Here is a 21,992-nt window from a genome sequence, read left to right as displayed (position 1 = left end):
CCCTTAACGGTCCCTGGTGGTCCATATCCCGGGAACAATTACCATTCTTCTTCCAGACACTGTATAAACAGTAACAATGTGGCTATGGCCTCTCTCCAGCATCCTTGAGTTCAGCACCTCACTGCTCCCATCTGCCTGTGAGAACATTCCAGCCCCATGAGGTCAGCAAGCTGAGGGAAGCAGGGCAGGGAGGGGAACCCCCATTCCTTAAGCCCTCCAAGTCTCCCAGCCACTGGTGGTCTCAGAAGTCTCTGAGCATACTCGAACCCTCACCCTGGTGGGAATGTCAAGGCAAGAATCCACTCTTGTGAAATGGCTTATGGACTAGTGAAGTTGAGAGACTCGGCGCAAGCCCTCCCCTTTCCTTTCCCTGAACTTTCCCTGGGGGCTTGTGCTTGAGCAGCTGAAATGTGCAAAATGTGGACCAAGTCTGGGGACTAATGGATGTTCCGTCCACAGTGAGCACAGGTTGAGCAAACTTGATAATAACCCAGTGAGGCTGTGCACTGTCTACATTTTAAGGGCATACTGGATTTGTCCCACTCCTTAGCACCACTCTGTGTGTGTGTGCGTGTGTGTGCGTGTGTGTGCGTGTTGGGGAAACTAAGGCTTGCCTGGTTAGTATGATGGGAAACTCTGTCTGGAATCTACAATGTCTCCCATCTGCCTCTATGACAATGACATATGAGTACACTGTCGCTGTCTTCAGACACACTAGAAGAGGACATCAGATCTCATTACAGATGGTTGTGAGCCACCATGTGGTTGCTGGGATTTGAACTCAGGATCTCTGGAAGAGCAGTCAGTGCTCTTAACCACTGAGCCATCTCTCCAGCCCTTATTTTTATTTTTATTAAGATGCTTCCCCTTCCTCTGCCTCATGTATGTTCAGGTGAGCAGACCTAGTGCCCAAGAAAGCCAGAAGAGGGCGTTAGATCTCCTTGAACTGGAGTAACAGGTGGTTTGGAGTTGCTCTATGATTCTGGGAACAGGTCCTGCTTATCATATCTCACTAGGTCTTATTATATAAGTTTAAATATAATAAAACCCAAAGACCCACCCAAATCAAAAAAAAAAAAAAAAACAACAAATACAGCAACAACAAACCAAAACAAAAAATAAACAATGCCAGGTGGTGGTGGCGGCAGCGAGGCGGCGGCGGTGGCTCCCACTCCTTTAAAGCCAGCACTCGGAAGGCAGAGGCAGGAGAATCTCTTGACTTCCAGAGCAAGTTCCAGGATAGGCAGGGCTACACAGAGAAACTCTGTCTTAGAAAACCTCAATACAGCCGGTAGTGCAAAGCTCTACTCTTGTTTATCCTATCCTGCCAATGCGCACTCATTAGGCATGAGACCCAGTATCATGAGTTGCTGTAGCTCGTTGCTTCTTTAATACGCCATTTCAGAGGAAGAAACCGAGGCATGAAAATACTTGACACCTTGTCACGGCATGCAAGTAAATCAAGGTATTCTGGCTTTACAATATAAAATGCATCCTGTGACTAAGGCTGGCCTCTATAAGTCACTCCACAGACTCACTTCTGCAAAGGAGAAAGTGGGAGAAAAACAAAAGCCCCATCCTCTTTGCTGTGATTGACAGGCCGTTCATCCAAGCGGACCTCAGAGGCTCCTTGGGAAATAGGAACGCCCCACAGGGAGACCCCAAAGGTGGCAGGTGTGACAAAGGCAGAGGGACCTGGTTTGGATGAGCCAGCGCTCTCCATGGCTCCTAGCCCTGCCAGCTTGTTTTTGATTATGCTTACTCCGTGCGCGCGCCTCCTGTCACCGTCACGTGGCCGCCCCTCCCCACCCCACCCCTCGGCAGCTCTCGTGGCTCCGCCCTCTGCGCCGGCACTTGTTTCGGCCTCCTTTAGAGTCACAAGATCTCTCAGTGGGCCACCACCTTCGCGATCCTTCCGCCATCCCCACATTAAAATCTAGGTTTTATTTTTCTCGGCCAGCTTGTATCGTCATAAGTTGTATATCCTATCTTATCTGGAGTGTCTGAGGCTTTGGTCATCTGGCATTAAGCTGGGGCGTAGGAGAGACCCGGGCAGGGACTCTTTTTCATAGCGGAGGCCTCCGCCGTTCAGGACGCTTTACGCCAGGGGGAGGTGCTGTGCGTCCAAGATGGCGGCGCCCTGTAGGCTGGAGGGACTGTGAGGTAAACAGCTGAGGGGGAGGAGACGGTGGGTGAGTACGGGGGTGTTTCCCCTTCTTTTCCTTGTGAGCTTTTCGGGGCAGCCCTGGCAGCGTGACCTCAGGCTGCAGGGCGCTGCGGAGCGCGTTGGCCGAGTCGGGGGTCCAGGGAAGGGGGTTCAGGGAGCTTCTTCCTCGCCCTCATCGCGCGCTGGCTCCGGTGGGGCTCGGCTAGGGCTGGCGGGGCCCCGGGGAACTGAAGCGGGCCTGGTCTGTCCGAAGGCATGGATGGCTGCAGCTCCGGGCCCGGGGTGGCTCCACTAACCCGCCCCCCTCGCTTGCTGCGGTGACAGGCTCCCGTGGGGGTGTGCGGCGCAGGTCAGAGACCCCGGGCGGAGCACGGGGACCCGGGGGTGGGGTCGCGGCCCGAGACTCGACAGAAGCAGCCGGAGTTGGGGGTGGACAATGAATGAAGGCCGCCTGTGGGCACCGGAGGCTGTCCAGCGCCCGCTGTCTCGGTGAGAGTGTGCACGGCCGAGTGCTTAGCTTTGGGTGTACTTGTGGGTGTTTAATTGATGCTGAAAGACAGTTACCTCCAAGTCGGAGAGGTGCTGGTTAGAGACAGCTACCTGCCCAGCCACTGCTGAACGCTCATTCATTCATTTGAGGAACTGGAGGACCCGCTGCCTGCCATCCCAGACATCATTTTAGAATCCAAGCACTTTCTTTGTGTTGTGGGTTAAAAGAGTTTGGCTTCTTGTATTTGGGATTTGGGAAGGCAGCGACGTGGGGATGGCTGGGAATGTGGTCCGAAAGTAACCGCAACTATTTTTGCGGGGGGGGGGGGATCTTGGGGGGCGGGGTTAGGGGTTGTCTGTGTGACCGGGCACTATTGGAAGTGCTTAGTAGCCATCCTGTCTTTGGTTCTGGACAAAGGAGAAGCAATTTGCAGTCTTTCTGGATGAAGAAACTGAGGCCTGGAGAGATTGGGATAATTTGCCCAAGGTCACACCCCCCTAGTCTGAGACAGCACTGGAATTGAGGTCCGACTGGTTTCATTTGTCTGTTATTTGATTAAAGCTGGCCTATTATTAAGTGAGTGTAGTTAATTATTTGGCCAAGGTAGGTGACTGAGTGAGTGAGTGTGTGTGTGTGTGTGTGTGTGTATGAGAGAGAGAGAGAGAGAGAGAGAGAGAGAGAGAGAGAGAGAGAGAGAGATTGATTTTGAGCAGGGTGCATTTAATTTGTTGTATGCTTTTGTTTCTTAGAGTAACGTGTATTTGTTAATACAAATTGGATTACAAAGTATTTTGTAATTTTCCAAAAAACTAATGATATTCACTGCAAAAAAAAAAAAGCTGAAATCCTTACTTTAAAAAAAAAAAAAAAGGATAGAATTAGCACTTCACTTTACGTAGCCAAAGCTGTGAAAGTACTAAAATAGATTAATGCTCTTCTGAGATATTTTGATTTATAACTTTAGGATCAAGTTGGAGTCATCTGCATTCAAACAGGCTGGGAAAGTGCAGTGGTAAATTCCAAGAAGCATCACAGAGCCTAATCTTCTGGGAGCCTTTGATTTACTGAGCAACCCACATGTGATTCTTAAGTTGAGCATCGCTGAATAAACCTGGGATATGCAAATGGGAAAACTGATTTAGAGTTTTGTAAGGAAATGCCCCTGTAACAGTCATACATCAGGCAAACGAGGCTGTTCAGACTTTTCTAACCACCTGGTGTAAATGTAAGGGGTATTTATAGAGGATGTGAACAGGAAATACCTTCTCACTAAAGTTAATATCTTCTCTAAAAACACCCTTACATCATGGGGCTAGAAGGGCAGATGAGGTAAGCGTTCTCAGCTGCATGCATCTCTTGTTGTCATGAACACTTGGTATGTCCCTAAATTCCTAGGTAGAAGGAAGTGGGCTGCCAGTGTCTTGCATGTTTTCAATAAGCTGAAGTGTCTGCAGTCTTGTGTCTAAGTGGCACTCTTCCTTGTTGACAAGAGCAGAGTTACCTGGTCCTGCTGCTGCTGTGCTGTGATGCTTTCTGGGCAGACTTGGGGGATAGAACTAAACAGTCTGACCAGGGCAGATCTAACTCAAACCTAAACATGCAGTGTTTACAGGAGAACAGAATTGCCAGAGGCAAAGAATCCCAAACGAATCTATCTGACCCTCTGTGTAGCTAACATCTGGCCGCATAGTAGGTATACCTGTGTGCTCTGCCCTCGAGTAGAGGTATTCTGTGCATGGTTTGTTTTTTTGTTTTGGGAAGAAGTCTGCTTCTGTGTACCCAAGAGCTAGGTGATCATGGGCTTAAAGTATCGTTTTGGCTATTTGCTCCTTTCAGTTTATAATTTATTACAGAAGCCTTTCTTAAGCTCTCTTCTAGCCTATTTGTGAAGTTGTGGTGAATTTGTACTTTGCACACAGCTGGCTTGATCTATTCTGTCTTCCTTCAAAGTTTTTGAAGCTGCAGGTCTTCCTTTTTTAAAAAAAAAAAAAAATTCCAGTGCTATACTGAGTGAGTATTTACTTCTGGAACTGACTGGATATCCTTAACGCCAGGTTTCTGTGATTCAAAGTCTTTCTGAGCTTTAGTAAATACTCTGACAGATGCTAATTGGTCTTGACCCTATGTTAATGGTTCTATAATGACAAAGAAAATGAGTGACTCCTGGGCTGGATGGGACAGTGAGGTTGTTTACCTTTAAACAATGTTTCCCTGTATGTTCTCTTATAAATCTCCTTTTAAAGACAAGTCTTATTGGCTACAGGCTTGAAAGAAAAGTATATGAAATAGTTGAGGATTTTTTTGTTGTTGTTTTGAACATGTGTGTTTTAAAAATCTTAGATCATCAGTTGATAACTATGTAATAGAGTTTTGTGTGTAAACTCAATATTTTTGGTGTGCATACTCATTTAAATTTCATTGAGATTTCCCATAAATTTGAGCTTAATTTTTCTTTTTACTTCTTAAGTCTATAGTTGCTAAAAATTACTAATTTAATGTTAATTTTAATTAGAAAGAATAAAAAGATATGCATATTTCCATGCGTATAAAAGACCTTAGGACCTTGTCAGTTTTTTCTAGTCCCTCCTTTTTTTTGGGGGGGGGTTGTATACAAGGAAATAGAGAAAGTAAAGTAAAAGGATATATTTTGTAGCTGAATGAGTTTAGATTGACATCTAATGAGTAAAGTGACTTACATGCACAGCATTATTCCCAAACAAGGCATGGTAGCTACTGACCTGAGTATCATAGGTTGTGATGTAAATAAATAGGGCTGTAGGGTCATCATGATGCTTGATCTAGTCTTACCCTGGCCATGCAATAGGGCAGAGCAGGGTGGTGATGGAGGGCCATGCAGTGGTTTTCTGCCTGTGGGGGTTAAACTTATGCTACATTGTGTCCCTCACAGAGAACAGTAGCAAATTTGAAGTGTATCGGTTTTAAGTTACAGGATGGTTTTTTTAGTGTTTCAAATACCTGCTAGTAAATGGCTGTGCCGCTAAACACTCTGTACTCTGCAATACCTTTTGTTTGGTGGTAACATTGTTACAAAGGTTTGTTATGTGCCAGGCACAGCTGAGAGTTTTCGTGTCTCATCCCCTTTACTCTTCCTATAATCTTGAGGAGGATAGGAAAGGATTCTGATAGCAAGTCTGCTGAGCTTGAAGATGAACTTTGATTGACTTCAGAACCCAACTATTCAATGTTGCATTGAGATAAACTGCCCAGTCTGTTAATCTCCTAAACTCACTCCATGGGTGAGTAGGATTTTTACTTTATTTTACTTTTATTTATTTAGGCCAGTCCTGAATTACTATGTAGGCAAGGCTTTCCTTGAGTTTCTAATCCTCCTGTCTCAACCTCCTGATTTTTTGAAATTATTGTTATGAAATTATGTTTGGCTAGGTAGTGTTTTTTGTTTTTGTTTTTTTTAAGGGTTTATTTATTTATTATATATGAGTACACTGTAGCTGTCTTTAGACGCACCAGAAGAGAGCACTAGATCTTATTACAGATGGTTGTGAGCCACCATGTGGTTGCTGGAATTTGAACTCAGGACCTCTGGCAGAGCAGTCAGTGCTCTTAACCACTGAGCCATCTCTTCAGCTCTAGGTAGTGGTTTTAAAACTTTTTTGTGGTGGGAACAAATCTGTTCTCTTAAGGTCTATACAAATCTGTGAGCCAATATCCGCATTTGATACCTGATTACCCCAAAATGACTATATATAATGGGATTTTGGAACCAGTGTTAGAAATGTTATGAATCTTGCTTAGAACCCAACCTGTCACTCTAGATAGCTTCCTGCTCTTAAAAACACATTTAGAGACTAGAGAGGTGGCTAAGTGGTTAAGAGGACCTGAGTTCAATTCCTGGCATCAACACATAAGGGTTCACAACAATCTGTAACTCCAGTTCCAGCAAATCTGACACAGTCTTCTGGCCTCTGCAAGTGCCAAGCACAATTGTGGCACACAGACATGCATTTAGGCAAAACACATATTAAAAGGCAAAAACAAAACAACAACAGTAAAAAAAACAAAAACAAAAACAAAAAACCAGCAAACCCTACACACTTGGGCATTATCAAAAACTTTTTTAAAAAAACTGGTAGGAAGGAAAGGCCTACTTTTAAAATTTTCTTGTGTATTTATTTTATTGCAATACTGGGAGTTGCATGAAGGGACTTGGCACATGGCAAGTAAGCCCTCTATCAACTGTGCTGCATTACTAGCCCCACCACTCACTCAATGTCTGTGTGCTTGCGTTCCTGCATGTACATATGCCCACAACATGTGCAGGCCAGAGGACAACCTCAGGTGTCATCTCGGAACACCAGCTCAGAGACAGGGTCTGCCACTGGCCTGGAACCTGCGCCTGTTAAGCTAGACTTGCTGACCTGACCACTGAGCCCTAGGCTCCCTCCCTCTATCCCTAGCACTGGGCTATATGTGTGCCACTGCACCTAGCTTTATGTGGATGCTGGGATCAAACTCCTGCCTTCCAGGCAGATTCTTCTCCAGGTTCTTAGTTACTTTTTTATTTGACTAAGGGAATTTATAGTAGAAACCATTTAATTTGGGCTCGTGGTTCCAGAGAGGTAGGGTACCTGAATATGATGGAGGGGAGCATGGCAGCAGGCAGGCAGCCAAGCATGGTGCCTGGGCAGTAGCTGAGCACTTACGTCTGCTCCATAAACACAAGAGGGAGAGAGGAGAGGAAAGGGAGAGAATATGAATGAGAAAGAACATGAGAAGAGGAGCGAACTGCAAACTGGCAGTAGTGTAGGCTTTTGAAACCTCAAACCCACCCTCAGTGACAACTCTCCTCCAAGACCAGACCCTTCTACTCCTTCCCAAACTGTTCTAGCACTGGGGACCAAATATTCAAATACATGAGCCTGCAGGTAGTGGGGGGAGGGGGGAAGGCCAACTCACAGTTACAGCTACACTGTAGCTCAGTCCTGGGGGCTGTTTATGTTACAAGTCACTTTCTTAAACGTCTGTGCTGGATGATCCTGTATGCTTCACTAGGAATTCAGCCTTAGGTACCATATTTAAAAGTAATCATCCTGGGGATAGTGGTGCACACCTTTAGTCCCAGCACTCAGGAGGTAGAGGGAAGAGGATCTCTGTGAGCTCTGGGCCTACATAGAGCATTCCAGACCAGCCAGGGCTATGCAGTGAGACCTTGCCTCGAACAAACAAAAACAAACACATTTTATAAAGACTTAGGCATACGACATACTAATGCTTGTTGGGCTTGGCATTCAGTCTGTGCTGGCACCTGGGGACCCCATTATTTCCCCAAGATTTTTGCATATAGGTTTTTCCCTTATTTTCCACGTGGAGAGGTTTAATGGAAGGACAAGACAAGGGAGAGGGATGGGAGAGAGAAGAGTAGAAGAGGAGAGGAGTAGAGGCCAGCCATGAGCTCGTGAAGGGAAGGGGGAAAGGGAATGGGGAGAGAAAGGATCTTCGAAGGGGAAGAAAGGAAGAGCAGGAGTAAGAGCGGTTTTTCCCTTATTGTCTTTTGTGTCCACCACTTTCTTCTCGCTGGGTTTTCCTCACTGTGCCCTACCCCCACCAAGATTTAGTTAAGTATTATTTTTTAAGTGTGTGTGTGTGTGTGTGTGTGTGTGTGTGTGTGTGTGCGCGCGCGTGCGAGCCAAAGTATGTATATTTGCATCAAATGTGTCCAGTTGGTTAGGAGGCTTCAGTAAGGATGAACTGGAATTACAGATGGCTGTAAGCCCCCATGTGGGTACTGGGAACTGAACCTGGGTCCTCTGCAAGAACAGCCAGTGCACTTAACTGCCGAGGCATCTCTCCTGAGGCCCCTACTCCCATCCCTGGGTCTTGACCTTTAGTGTTGTTGGGATCACCTCAAAGTTTCATGCCTAAGATTCCTACGAAGAGCCAGGCACTTGCCTGCACTCCTGCTCCTGTCTCCCTCCTTTTGTAAGAACAAGCATCTCTGGTCAGTTCCTGGGCATTGCTGATGCTGTGGGGACTACACTGGAGACGCACTGCCCTGTGCTGTCATGCCCTGTGGCTTTCTACTCTAGACTTGTTCTTTTTTTGTTCGTTTTTGTTGTTTGAGACAGGTTCTCACTCTATCCCATTTGCACTCAGTAGTTCAGGCTGGCCTTGAAATTTTCAGAATCCTCCTTCAGCTTCTGAGGGCTGCAGTTCCACACATGGCCTGCTGTACTCAGCTGCCCTGGACCGTTTCTGTTTAGGGAAGCTCTGTGTGTGACTACTTGGAATATGCATGTGGTATCTCTTATTTATTTTGTTTATTGTTTCTTTGAGACAGTTTTGCTCTACTGCTCAGGCAGGCCTGAGATTCGCTACAGTCTGACCGTCTCTGCCTGATCACAGGTGTGCATCCCCATGCCCAGTCTGCATGCATTTTCTTGGTATATAATTTTGTTCATGCTAATAGTCAAAAATAAACTATTATCTGAAGAAAAAATATGCCTTGTGGAACCTAGCTGTGGCTCTGCGGACCTATGACTAGAGGGCTTGTTATCTTTTGAGTTGAGTGAGCTTTGTGACTGTCCATTCTCCACTGAGGACTTGTGGGACAGAAATTTTGAGCAGACAGCCTGGCATGTTGGACCTCTTTTGTGCTGGCTTCTGTGACCTCGAGAGATTCTACGGTTGCTAAGACTGTAAATCACACCTTTCTCATCGGCTCTTTTACCCTTTCTTCCTTTTGCGTCCAGAGAGAGAGAATTAAGTGTCTAATCTGTATGGGTGCATTGGTGCTGAGAGCATCTGGTTCCGTTGATAGGAATTACTCTAAGTCACCTGTGAGTTCCTGAGCTAGACCAAACACAGCTGTGCGACAGTTTTGCTTTGTCTCGGATCTACTTGATGTAGGAGTCTGTCTGAATTGCCTTTAGGTTTTTATAGACAAACCAAGACCAGTGAAGACAGGTTATAGTTAGAGATAACCCTTATGGATACTGGAAGTTGCCTTTGTTTATTATAGATCAGTGGGTACAAAGCTCCCTGAGGTGACATACAGTTAATCTGTTTTATCTGAGCCACTGTCCTGACAAAGGTAGTGAAAAGATTTATGCAGGCGATGCTAATGACAGCCATTGCTTTGGAGTTCATGTGTAATCCCAGACACATAAACAATCTGGCAATATCTAAAGACTGAAATTAATTAAGATAAATTGTGAAAACCAACCAGTGTTCTTTCCGTTCTCATTGTACTGACACACAAAGCCCTTGTCTTCTTCAAGTCTGCCTTTTATTTTTACCCAAAAAGACTGCTTATAGAAATGAAGTTACAGTCAGCAGGAAGGAGAACTCTAAAGATCTGGGGAGATGGGGTTGGGGATTTGGCTCAGTGGTAGAGAGCTTGCCTAGCAAGCGCAAGGTCCTGGGTTCGGTCCCCAGCTCCGGAAAAAAAAAAAAAAGGAAAAAAAAAAGAATAAAAAGATGTGGGGAGATTTTCTTCTTTTCTTTTTCGGATGAGTGTTTTCCATCCACACCCCTTGCTTCCACAGAGACTCACGCTTTATATCTCACTTTGCTGAGATGAATATTATGCCCAGTAGAACTTCCCTCCCATGTCAGGATGTCAGAATAAATGAATAAATGAACACTTAAAAATGGAATACTGGTGGGTAGGCTCTACTGTACCACAGAATACTGATGCCAGTCCAGTCCCATTACTTTACTGCAAAGTGTAATGATGTTGAGACGTATCCCACTCTGATTCCTGTAGTAGTATTCTGTCTAGGAAACTGGCCTTAGCTGGTGGCTGGATCTCACCTTACTGTAGCCCAGTGTTTTCCTCACCTTAAGCACTCTTTTCAGGTAGACGATCCAAGTGGAATTACCTTATTAGAGGAAGGCAATGTGACCCACTGACTAGCTGATGCATTTTAGGGCTCTGAAGATGAGAGGCTCTCACACCAGCTCAGCTCTGTTACTCAGTGGAGTGGAAGTAGCTAGGTAGCACTTCTTACTTGCAAGGCCTGGCCAGACCTTTTGTAGGGCCAGTGGCCAGCAACACTGCTGCCACAGATTTGCAGTGGCTGCTGAGACAGTTGGCATGGCTCCCTGAGTGTGTGCCATGTGGTACTGTGATCTCCCTGTCACTAGGGCAGATACTGTGTTGGAGAGGTGTTCAATCCTGTTGTTTGCCTTTGACCAGCACTGTGTATTCCAGAGCTTGTCCTAGAGGACCCCATGTAAGTGTATGTCTATAGTGTGGAGCCAGGACTGGTAGTCAGAGACCTCAGTGGTGTCCTAGGGAACAGTCTGAATGGATATATTTCCTTTCGTGTACTAGGTACCAAGATAGTCCTGGTGTCTCAAACATGTGACCCTTTCCTCATGGAGTTTACAGTCTTCCAATCAAATGATCCCTAAACTTGGGGCCAGGGACCCATATATTTTGAAAAATGATTTAAATTACATATTTATTTGTTATATATGCATGTGTACGTATGTATGCGTGTATGTATGTACACACACCACTGATCATGTGGAGGTCAGAGGATAATTGGAAGGAGTTGGCTCTCTTGTACCAACCATGAGGTCTTTAGGGACCAAAGTGCCTGTACCCTCTGAGCGCCTGTACCCTCTGAGCGCCTGTACCCTCTGAGCACCTGTACCCCCGAGCCATCTCAGTTCTGAGGGCTCATGGCTGAGAACCAAACTAGAATATACTCATATACATACTTTCTTGACATGGATAATGAACAGCACAGACAGAAGTAGGGTAGAGGGAAGAAAGTAGAGAAGCTGCTGCTGAAATGTTTTCTTCTTGTCTTGTAGGGTTAGACTTAGTCTGTGCTGTGGAAGGCAGAAGCAGGCTTTGTACATTTACCAGCCCCTGTGCCAGCTGCTGGGGCCAAGGATGGTAGGCAGCAGTTGTTCCCCAGTGTGTCCAACAGTTCCTCACACTTTCTTAATGGGGTTTTAGGAAGTGACCAGTACAGGCTGCTGGTGGATCAGGAGCCTGACCTGATGGGGTATAGCAGTGGGAAGGTCGAGAAGGCCTAGGAAAAATGAAGAATTAGCTGAGGAGGGGCAGGGTGGAGTTTTTTAGGTAAGTTTCTGGATGTGCCTGGTGCTCAAGTGGGGTATCTGATGCCTTATTGACTGAGGGGTTTAAATGCTCTGAAGGCAACATCACAGGGCTGAGAGGGGTGTGACCAGTGAAAGGACAATGGTGCAGACCCTCTAAATGTTTGCTGACTCACCACTACACCCACTCTCGTGAGGTCCTCGCTAGAGCTCTACATCCTGTGTGGGTGTTGAGGTTGAGGCCATTTTCACTTCATGGAATGTAACCAAGGCAAGACATTAGTGACAGTGAACAGCCCACGGTTATAGAGCTCATAAGAGAGACTCTATTCTAGAGCCGCCATGCCCTCTTGCTAATAGTGCATAGGAGAGGAGGTTCTAGAGCTCCTCTCTAGAGCAGGAGAGGAGGTCACTGCGCTGGGAAGCAGGTGAGCACCTGCCAGGGATGGTGGGGCAGAGTTGTACCTGACCAACCTAAAGGCCTTCTGAGGAGGTCTCAGGCTCTCCTTCATTTAAGGTTACTATACATACATGTGTATCTGGTTTTCCCTCCAGTGACCATGGAAGACACAAGGCTGACAGCACTGGAAACTGATGAACCGTCTGTCCCCAGAACAGGTAAGGCAGACATTTAGTCTAGTGGCTGGGGGGGATAGGAGGGGAGGTCTCACCTTGCCCGTGGGTGATGCTTCTTTGTTCTGGTGGCTAATGTTTATGGTCTTAGCTCCCCACCGACACAAGAGCTTGAGGTAGTTAACTGCGTCGCCTGTGACCTCCTAAATGCTGTTCAATGCTAGGCACTGATCGTGTAATACACAGTTTTTCATAACTACACATGGTATATTTCCATTTTACAGGAGAAGAATTGGGCTCAAAGATGAAAATCAGTTCTGTGAATAGCAAATCCTAGTTTTAGTCACTAATTATATTGAAGCCTAAAGCAAGTCACTTAACCAGTTTTTAACCCTGCCTGGGCCTCAGGAATCTACTTTCGATTCTATAAACAATCTTTTTTTTTCTTTTCTTTTCTTTTTTTCGGAGCTGGGGACGGAACCCAGGGCCTTGCACTTGCTAGGCAAGCGCTCTACCACTGAGCCAAATCCCCAACCCCTCTGTAAACAAACCTAATGCCATCTCCAGGACTCAGCCTGTGAGCTGCTGTGCAGTGAGGGCCTGGGCCTTGTCACTGTAGACTCTGCAGGTGACTCTGATTTGCATCATGGATTGAGACTTCCTGAGTTAGCACTTTAGCATCTTGATGTGTGTGTATCTGTTCATGGTCTTATGTCAGCTTGAATAAATTAGTGAATAAATTATTTCTTCTGTTGGTTTTTAAGAATTGATGGAGTCTTGAAGGCCCAGGATATATCCTTTATAGTTACTGAGGCTCTGGCAGGTGTGTAGATATGAATTTAGTCCTAGTGATCTACCTGCCATCCAGTTCCATTCTTTAATTTGTTAGCAAAGCTGCTATACTAAGTGCTGTGATAAATCCCTAACAGAATTAACTGGAGGAAGAGGAAGGGGGTCACAGTTTGAGGCTGTCCTCCTTCATGGCTGGGAGGTCAAATGGTGGCAGGAACTTGAGGCAGCTGGTCACTTTGCATCTGCACTTAAGAAACAGGGAGGCCAAGCTAATGCTCAGCTCATCTGTTCAGTTTTATCCAGTCTGGGCCTCAGCCTATAGAGTGGCACCACCCACACTCAGGGTAGGTTTTCTGGGTTCTGTTAAACCTTTATAGCAGCATCTTAATCTGCTTACCCAGAAGTGTGTTTCTATGGTGATTCTCAATCTCGTCCGGTTGACAGTGAAGATTAGCCATTGCAAGTACCAGTTGTCATGCTTGTGTGCTGTTCAGGAATCATGGAAGATGGGCTGGCATTTGACTACCAGTTTTATACATACACAGCAATGTGACTCATTTCACGGTCAGTGGTAGCTGCTAAGTCCATCAGTGCCTCACTCTTCTTGTCCAAGGATCAGGAAGTGCAGTCAGATTTCATAAACAGGGACTTAGCACAGATGGTAGATGGCATTCCATACTGAGAATGGATGTGTCATTCTCTCAAGAATGAGAACTCCTCAGGGTGACTCTTGTTTTTCAGGTCAACCATGTTCTTTATCCTGCCCTTCTCACCTCACCATGTAGTCCAGACCGACCTCCATCCTCTTGTCTCAGCCAGCAGAGTCTGAGATTATAAGTGTTTGCCACCACACTGGACTGTATTGTCTTCTGTCTTAGTTAGGGTCTTAGTTACTGCTGTGAACAGACACCATGACCAAGGCAACTCTTATAAAGGACAACATTTAATTGGGGCTGGCTTACACTTTCAGAGGTTCAGTCCATTATTATCAAGGCAGGAGGCATGGCAGTGTTCAAGCAGACATGGCGCTGGAGGAATCAGGAGTTCTGCACGTTGATCCAATGGCAGCCAGGTGGAGGCTCTCTTTCCACCCTGGGTGGAGCTTGAACATAGAGACCTCAAAGCCCCACCCTCCCATCCCACATAAAACACTGCCTCTAACAAGGCCACACTGCCTCTAACAAGGCCACACCTCCTCCAATAATGCCACACCCCCTAATAGTGTGACTTCCCATGGGCCAAGAATTTTGAAACGACCACACCTCCTTTTAGAATTTCACTGACTATGTACTCAGTCAGATGGTTAAGCATTTTTCATTAGGACAATTCCATTGTTGTAGCGGTCAGATTTAAAAAGTGTAAGAATTTTGTGAAGTGTGCCAGATTATCTTGTGATCACTGTGTCTGTTGTGCTTGTGCACTCTGAGCAGGCACACTGGGTCCTGTCTTCAAGCCACACTCAGGGAAGTCTCCAGTAGGTGGCTGTCTAGGGACTCACAGCTTGGAAATCCTCAGCCATCTTCAATTTCACCCCCTAGCTGCCAGGGGGCACTGCAACCCTCAGTTCTCACTCCAGCATCTTTCTGTTAATAGGCACAGAACTCAAGGGTTTTTATAAAGAAGAGAGTCAAGGGGTTGGGGATTTAGCTCAGTGGTAGAGCGCTTGCTAGGCAAGCGCAAGGCCCTGGGTTCGGTCCCCAGCTCCGAAAAAAAGAAAAAAGAAAACAAAAAAAAGAAGAGAGTCAAATTTGGCTAGTAGATAAAAATTAATTTTCTATTTTTTCTCAACATTGTTTCCCTTCTGTGTTTTTATATACTTTCTTAGTATTGTGTTGTTTTGTTTGTGGTGGTGGGGATGGCACCCAGGCTCTAATATTAATTAGGCAGGCTCTCTACCAATCAGGTATCCCAACCCCCAACCCTCTTCTCTCTTTCAGCTTTTATTACTGGTGGTGGCTATGGATTTTTTTTTTTATAATTTTTTTTTTTAATGTAAGGTTGAGGTAAAAGGATTCTCTATCTTTACTCACCATCATCATCATCTTCCTCTTCTTCCTCCCTCCCCTCCTCCTACCCCCTCCTCCCTTCTCCACCACCTTCTCCTCCCGCTCCTCCTTTCTCTATTTTCTTCCTCTTCCCTTCTCCTCCTTTTCTTCTTCTTTAAAAGGTGGGAGGCGCCCCAGCTCGAAAAAAAAAAAAAAAAAAAAAAAAAAAAGGTGGGAGGCAGAATGGCAGTGTTTCTCTGTGTAACCCTGACTGGCCTTGAACTCAGAGAGCCACCTGTCTGCCTCCCAAGTGCTAGGATTAAAGGTGCATGCTACCGCCATCCAACATAATTTTCTTCTTAAAAGACTATGAATTAAATGCAGTTTTACAGGTTATTTTGTTTGTAATAAGGTTCAAAAAACAGTTCTGTGACATTTCTGGGGACATGAGACTAGAGATAGCTCTGCGATCGTAGATGCTTGTCACCCAGCCTGAAGGCCTGAGTAGGATCCCTGGGATCCTCATTGTAGAAGAGAAGAACCAGCGCTGGAGAGACGGCTCAGTGGTTAAGAGCACTGACTGCTCTTCCACAGGTCCTGAGTTCAATTCCCAGTGACCACATGGTGGCTCACAACCATCTGAAATGGGATCTAATGCGCTCTTTTGGTGTGTTTGAGGACATACCAAAATAAATAAATCTTAAAAAAATAAAAAAAAACAGATGGGAAGAACCAGCTCCTCAAAGTGACCTCTGAACTCCATTCATGAGTGCGGTGCACGTGAGATAGATGCATACAGAGGAGCAACTATAAATGTTTAGAAAGTGATTCCATGAAATTATGATTAGGATAGAATTTAGCTTTTATGTGTTATTTAAATTTTTATAAGTGGTTGGCTCAAAGAACATACACTTTTATTTATAAAGTTATCTAAATTACTCATTTAATATTTGTATTATTAATTAGTATATCAAGTGATCTAAATGTGCTTGATTAGGATTGTGGGTGGAGTTCAGTGGGAGAGTGTTAGCCTACTATGTTCAAGACCCTAGGCTAGATCTCCAGAACTGTTTTGAAAAACAAAAAGCAAAATACATATTAAACTCACTTTTTATTTTCATAGTTACACACTTTGTACTTAAATTGACAGAATTTTGACTTAAAAACTTAGGTTTCGTCTTGAATGTTTTATTTGAGTGAATATGTGGCTATGAACTGTTAAATAGTCTAAATGCACTTCTTGTCCGTGACTGAGGTGTAGCCAGGTACGCTGTGAACTGAGGGTTCAGCTGTAGCTTTTCAAAGACTAGCACTTTGGCCTGCCATAAGTATGCAGACTGAGAGTCAGTTTTGCCAGATCCTCCTCCTCCTGCTGCTGGGACTGGAATGTTCCAGGTGGTCAGAATTGACCCATAGCTGTAGAGGGTCAACTTGGTTTCTCATTGTAGAGGGTTTCTCATGATTAGAAAGTTTCCCTTATTTCAAGCAGTGCCAACAACCTCTGCTCCTTTAAATCAAGTGCTCAGAAGAGGCTGCTCAGACATGGATCTCTGAGCAGAGAACTGGAGACACAGCCACAGGGTGTGGAGAGAGGGCTCTAGGAGTAGAGAGAAGACAAAGTTTGTAGGTGTGGCTAGCATACAGAGAGACACACAGTGGCTTATTAGGAGGAGGCAGAGGTGAGGGCAGTGTGCTTGGCTGCATGCCGTGGTGGTATAGGACACGGGCGAGTCTGGCTCTGATTCTGCAGGGGAAGCTGGCTGATGTTAAGTGGGAGCCAGAGGCAGAGTGCAGGCAGAGTAAGGGAGGCTGCTGCTCTCTTGTTTCTGAGAGGAAGGTTTGCAGATGGGCACATGTGGGGTTGCAGGGATTGGGGGTCGGGGTGTCATCCAGCATGTTTGTTTCTTTTAGAGATCCAGAATACAACGCAGGGCAACAGGTTTGAGAGTTGGGAGTAGTTATTGAAGGTCATGAGTCCTTTACATGAGCAGGGCCATCTGTGTAGTAATGTGCATCCAGCCACCAAGATAGGGACTAAAAGGAAATGTTGCTTAGCCCTGAAGGATGCAGAAGTCATTCCTTGGGTTTTGTCTTTCAAATTCTCTAGATTGTGCTTTTCTGTAGTGTGTGATTTCCATAGCTGCCCGAGGGTGTGTCACCAAATCTGTGGTGCTGACTTCCCGCAGGGTGAGGCGCATCCAGCCGCTGCTCAGGCGGAGACTCTTCTCTTCCCCTTCGCACATGCACTGAGCCATGTTTGTTTCTGTGGTGAGCGCATAGGCGTTCTCATCACACCTACCACATCCATCTTGGTAGGCTTGTAGTCCCTAAATCTAAGTTAACGTTTCTGTGTAGGAGCCGATCTCAAAGCCTGTGACAACTTTTATGAGGGCTTTCTGTAGTGTCAAAAGGACTTGAACTGTGGTTACTGATGGAAAATCTCACACAAAACCCATTTTTTTATTCTTTGGGATTAAAAGTTAGATTTTTTAAAAAAGTTTACTTTAGAACCACAGAGAAAAAGATTGTTGCTAATAATAATGTGATGTGCTTTAGAATAAAACTTGATCTTCGCTTTCTATAAGACTTCTATAGGAGGACAAGGCTCCACAAACCATTGCTTACCAAAATGTCATTTACACTTGAAAACAAGCTAAGCCAAGGGCCTTGTCCTAACACTGCCAAGGTAATGGAACGCACACCGTCTTGGTTTGCTACTGCATTCTGTACTGCATCTTTCGCCTCTGCCTATGCAGAGGACAGAATCTTCTAACCTTGTAGGAGATAAAGTAAAACCGAACTCGGGACAGAAATTTGTGCATTGCATTCTTCATCACTGGCTGGAAGAATCCGTTGTGACTTATTGGCAGGACATTCAGGGATTAACCAGGTAAACGTGGTCTTCTGAGATTGTCCTAAAGGTGGTGGCCCAAAGCTGTTTCTGAGCCTGTGGTGGGGTCCGGCTGGTCGGTGAGGAGTGCACACACCTTTGCTAAGGGCTTTGCTCCACACCTCATCTGCCGCTGAGCAGGAGTAGCTGTGGTGATACTGTCTTCATTCTGAGCTTAATTTAATTTTAAAGAAGATAAAGTTTATTTCTAATTTTAGTTTTAAGCTTTTTAAAAAAGATTCATTTATTTTATATGTAAATGTGTGTACCTGAATGTATTTATGTTGACCAATTTCGTGCAAGTGCCTGCAGAGGTGTGAAGAAGGCTTTGTGACCAAGAGGCAACTATTTATTTGCTTTTTCCTCTCTCTAACATAGACATGTGTGCCAATCATGTGGCTCCTGCATATGCGGGGACGGTCGTGGAAAGTACACAGTGCCTTTTATGAGCAGTAGAGACTTTGCCTTTTTAAAATGAAGCTTTAGAAACTGTCACACGTGTTTAGTACCACTTTGGGAGTGAGCTGCTTTCTGTATGAAATGTAAAGATAAGGCAGTAGTTGCTCTACCTCCTAACACTGAGTTTGGCAGATGTGTCTTAGTGGTCCTACTGTGCAACCACTTGCCTATTACCAGCAGTTGAGTATGCAGTAGGTGTGTCTGTGATGGATTTTAGTGTGTGTTAAAATCCCTGGTTTACTCCAGCTGTTGGCCTGGCACTGTCACCAGTTCTTCCAACTTCAGCAGTGATAGTGTCATGAAGAGAGGAGCATGTGCAGCTTCGAGTGTGGAGACAGCTCTTCTCCTTAGTAGAGCAGGATTGAAGCAGTGTTAGCAAGCACCCAGGTGGACCCAGAGGCAGAGAGAACCACCAAGTAGCTATGCTGATGGTCCCAGAGCTCCATTGGCATCCTAAGTTTGTCCTTAAAAGAACTCTCCTGTCAGGCTGGAGAGATGGCTCAGAGGTTAAGAGCGCCGACTGCTCTTCCAGAGGTCCTAAGTTCAATTCCCAGCAACTACATGGTGGCTCACAACCATCTGTAATGGGATCTGATGCCCTTTTCTGGTGTGTCTGAAGACAGCTACAGTGTACTCACATTAAATAAATAAATCTTAAAAAACCAAAATAAAGCAAAACAAAAAACAACTTCCCTCTCTTTCATCCACATAGTTCTGCCCAACATAGATTGCAATGATGGGGTTCTCTGGCTTGTTTTCCTGCAGGTTTTTAGTTTTTGTGGTGTCATGTAACAGTCATTTGTCACACTGTTCATATTTCCCTTTTGCAGTCTGGTAGTGGCCCTAATGAAGAGCTGTGCAAGTCTTTAGCACACGTCCTGGAGCCCACACAGCATAATTGAGTGAGAGAATGGCCCAGCTAGCCAACATTGGGGAGCTACTCTCCATGCTGGACTCTTCCACACTGGGTGTGCGTGATGACGTGACAACCATCTTCAAGGAGTCCCTCAATTCTGGTAAGTAGAGACTTGTTCTCTCTTGACCTGGAGCTGTGTGAGTTGGGGCTTGAAGGCAAATGCTAGTTTTCATCTTTCTTTGTATCTCTTTTGAGACCTTGTTTCATTATGCAATCCAAACTAGCCTGGAACTTGTAAAACCCTCTTACCCCAGCTTTCCAAATGCTGGGACTTCAGGTGGGTCCTCCATGCCAGTCTTAAACTGCTAGGCCAGAGAGAATTGGAGGGTTCATCCCGCATGTGTTCTAGACATTTAGTTATGGCAGTCCTCATACATGTACTGATTAATATGAAGACCATACAGTAAGAATTCTCCTTCAGATTCTGCCATTTTGTCTTAAAATATATGGTGTGTGTGTGTGTGTGTGTGTGTGTGTGTGTGTGTGTGTGTGTGGTGCGCGTGTGCTCATGTGTTTCTGTTTATGTAATGTGTGTGCATGTATGACTGTTTATACGTGTACAGGTCCCATGTGTGCCCCTGTGTTTATGTGTACGTTTGTGTGTGTCTGTGTGTGCGTGTATTCAAACATGCTTGCCTGAGTTTATGTGTACTGCACATGTGCATGTGCTTCCGAAGGTCAGAGGATGGTATCAAATTCCCGAGAACTGGAGTTATAGGTGGTATAGTAGGGTCCTTGTAAGAGAAGGAATTCTTGTAAGAATTCTTAACTGCTGAGCCAGTCTGTCTGTCCATCTGTCTTTTCCTCCCTTTCTTTCTCTTTCTTTCCTTGTGCACGTGCTCGCACACCTACTCACCTCATAGAAGCTAGAAGAAGGCATTTGGGCATCCCAGTCTTTGCTTTATTCCGTTGAAACATCAACTCTCGCTGAATCTGGAGTGAGGCGGTGGGCAGCAAGTCCCAGTAACTTATCTTCCTGTCTCAACCTCCCAGGCATTCATGACTGTGTCAGGCTTGTTGTTGTTGTGGTGGTGGTTGTTTGTTTTGATTTGTTTTTCAAGACAGGGTTTCTCTGTGTGTCCCTGGCTGTCCTGGAACTTGCTCCGTAGATCAGGGGCTGGGATTAAAGGTGTGTACCACCACTGCCTGGCTTTGTGCCCAGCTTTTATTTATTTGTTTGTTTGTTAATTTAGTAGCTGTCTTCAGACACACCAGAAGAGAGCACTGGATCCTATTACAGATGGTTGTGAGCCACCATGTGGTTGCTGGGATTTGAACTCAGGACCTCTGGAAGAGCAGTCAGTGCTCTTAACCGCTGAGCCATCTCTCCAGCCTAGCTCTTTATATGTGCTCTGGGCATTTGAATGCAGGTCCTCATGCTTGTTCAGCAAACACTCTACCCACCGAGCCATCTAACTGTGATAGCATTTTATATACTTTTGTGTTTATTTAGGCCAAAAACAGTGCTTTTTGTGGCTTTTATGACACCCATGAGGGAAAAGGAAATAAGTTTGATGATTGCTCTTTTTGTTTAGAACGTGGGCCTATGCTTGTAAATACGTTGGTGGATTATTACCTGGAAACCAATTCTCAGCCGGTCTTGCACATCCTGACCACCCTGCAAGAGCCACATGATAAGGTGAGTGCTGGTGGGATAGCATGGCAGTCCGTATATCCTCAGCCAAGCGAGGGTGGGTGGGGGCCGCAACAGCTCCTCCATAGGTTGGAAAATCGACATGGAAAATCTGAACATTGACAAAATAGCACTGATTTCGGAGGCTTTCTACAGATCTTGCTCTTTAAAGAAATCTTATAATTCTAGTACTATAGTAGATTAATGACAGTTGAAATAAAGATCTTTAAACCTGTGCTGTGAGTCGGGTTTTTGGATTTACCAAGCAGGGGAAAGCCCTGGTGCAGCCCTCTACGTCTGCATGTGCTGGTGAAGTTGCTCACCCAGGGCTGCATGCTCTTCTTTACTCTGGGCTGAGTGCAGCAGCACAGTGCCTGCCTTCTAGCTGAGGCTAGAGCGTATGTGCTTGGCTGCTACAGTCGTTAGGGATCCTTTTTCTTACACTGCAGCTGTTCTCTCAGGCCACAGGAAGAAAACTTTGTTCACTAGTGTGGTTCTGAAATCCTGGATTGAACGAGCCCTAGCTTTTACAGGGCAGGTGCATCACCAGCCCATCTTTTGGTGCTTGTGTTAGAGGAAGTCTTGAGACCTTGGAGTTTATCAGTTTATTGGTAAACTTCATATGCTTCCCGGAAATTTTCTCTTGATGTTTTATATTTTCAGCACCTCTTGGACAAAATGAATGAGTATGTAGGCAAAGCTGCCACCCGCTTATCCATCCTCTCGCTGCTGGGGCATGTTGTGAGGCTGCAGCCATCTTGGAAGCATAAGCTCTCTCAAGCACCTCTTCTGCCTTCTTTACTGAAATGTCTCAAGGTAGGATATTTGTAAGGTTTTGAGGGAAATACCTCTGTAAATATTGTTTCTGAAAAGGGACTGAACCAAGGTTGTAGGAGTCAGTTCTTTCTTTCTACCATGTGGGTCTCAAGCAGGGAATTCAGGTCGTCAGGCTTGGTGCTGGGTATCTTGATCCATTGAGCCACCTCCCTTGCCTTGGATTGATTTGTTTATTTGTATTTTATGTGTATGTGTG

The 21,992-nt window shown here is 45.4% G+C and overlaps 1 protein-coding gene across 5 annotated transcripts in view; it reads left to right on the top strand.

Moving 5' to 3' along the window:
• Positions 1–2,063: 2,063 nt before the first annotated feature.
• Tsc1 (TSC complex subunit 1) overlaps positions 2,064–21,992 on the top strand; it is a 45,575-nt gene continuing 25,646 nt past the window's right edge. For 2 of the 5 annotated variants that reach the window (XM_032902957.1, XM_032902953.1), the window contains exons 1-5: positions 2,092–2,192; positions 12,267–12,329; positions 19,241–19,426; positions 20,862–20,965; positions 21,623–21,775. In XM_032902957.1, the coding sequence (XP_032758848.1) occupies positions 19,321–19,426; positions 20,862–20,965; positions 21,623–21,775 (363 nt within the window). In that variant the 5' untranslated portion in view covers positions 2,092–2,192; positions 12,267–12,329; positions 19,241–19,320. Of the gene's footprint in view, positions 2,193–2,254; positions 2,657–8,300; positions 9,039–12,266; positions 12,330–19,240; positions 19,427–20,861; positions 20,966–21,622; positions 21,776–21,992 lie in introns of those variants that run through there. The other 3 variants (XM_032902956.1, XM_032902954.1, XM_032902955.1) reach the window with 3 other exon arrangements.

The sequence above is a fragment of the Rattus rattus genome, chromosome 5 (assembly GCF_011064425.1).
Source record: "Rattus rattus isolate New Zealand chromosome 5, Rrattus_CSIRO_v1, whole genome shotgun sequence".
NCBI lineage: Eukaryota > Metazoa > Chordata > Mammalia > Rodentia > Muridae > Rattus > Rattus rattus.
The sequence above is the reverse complement of the archived record's forward strand: the minus strand, read 5'-3'. Positions and strand labels throughout refer to the sequence as shown.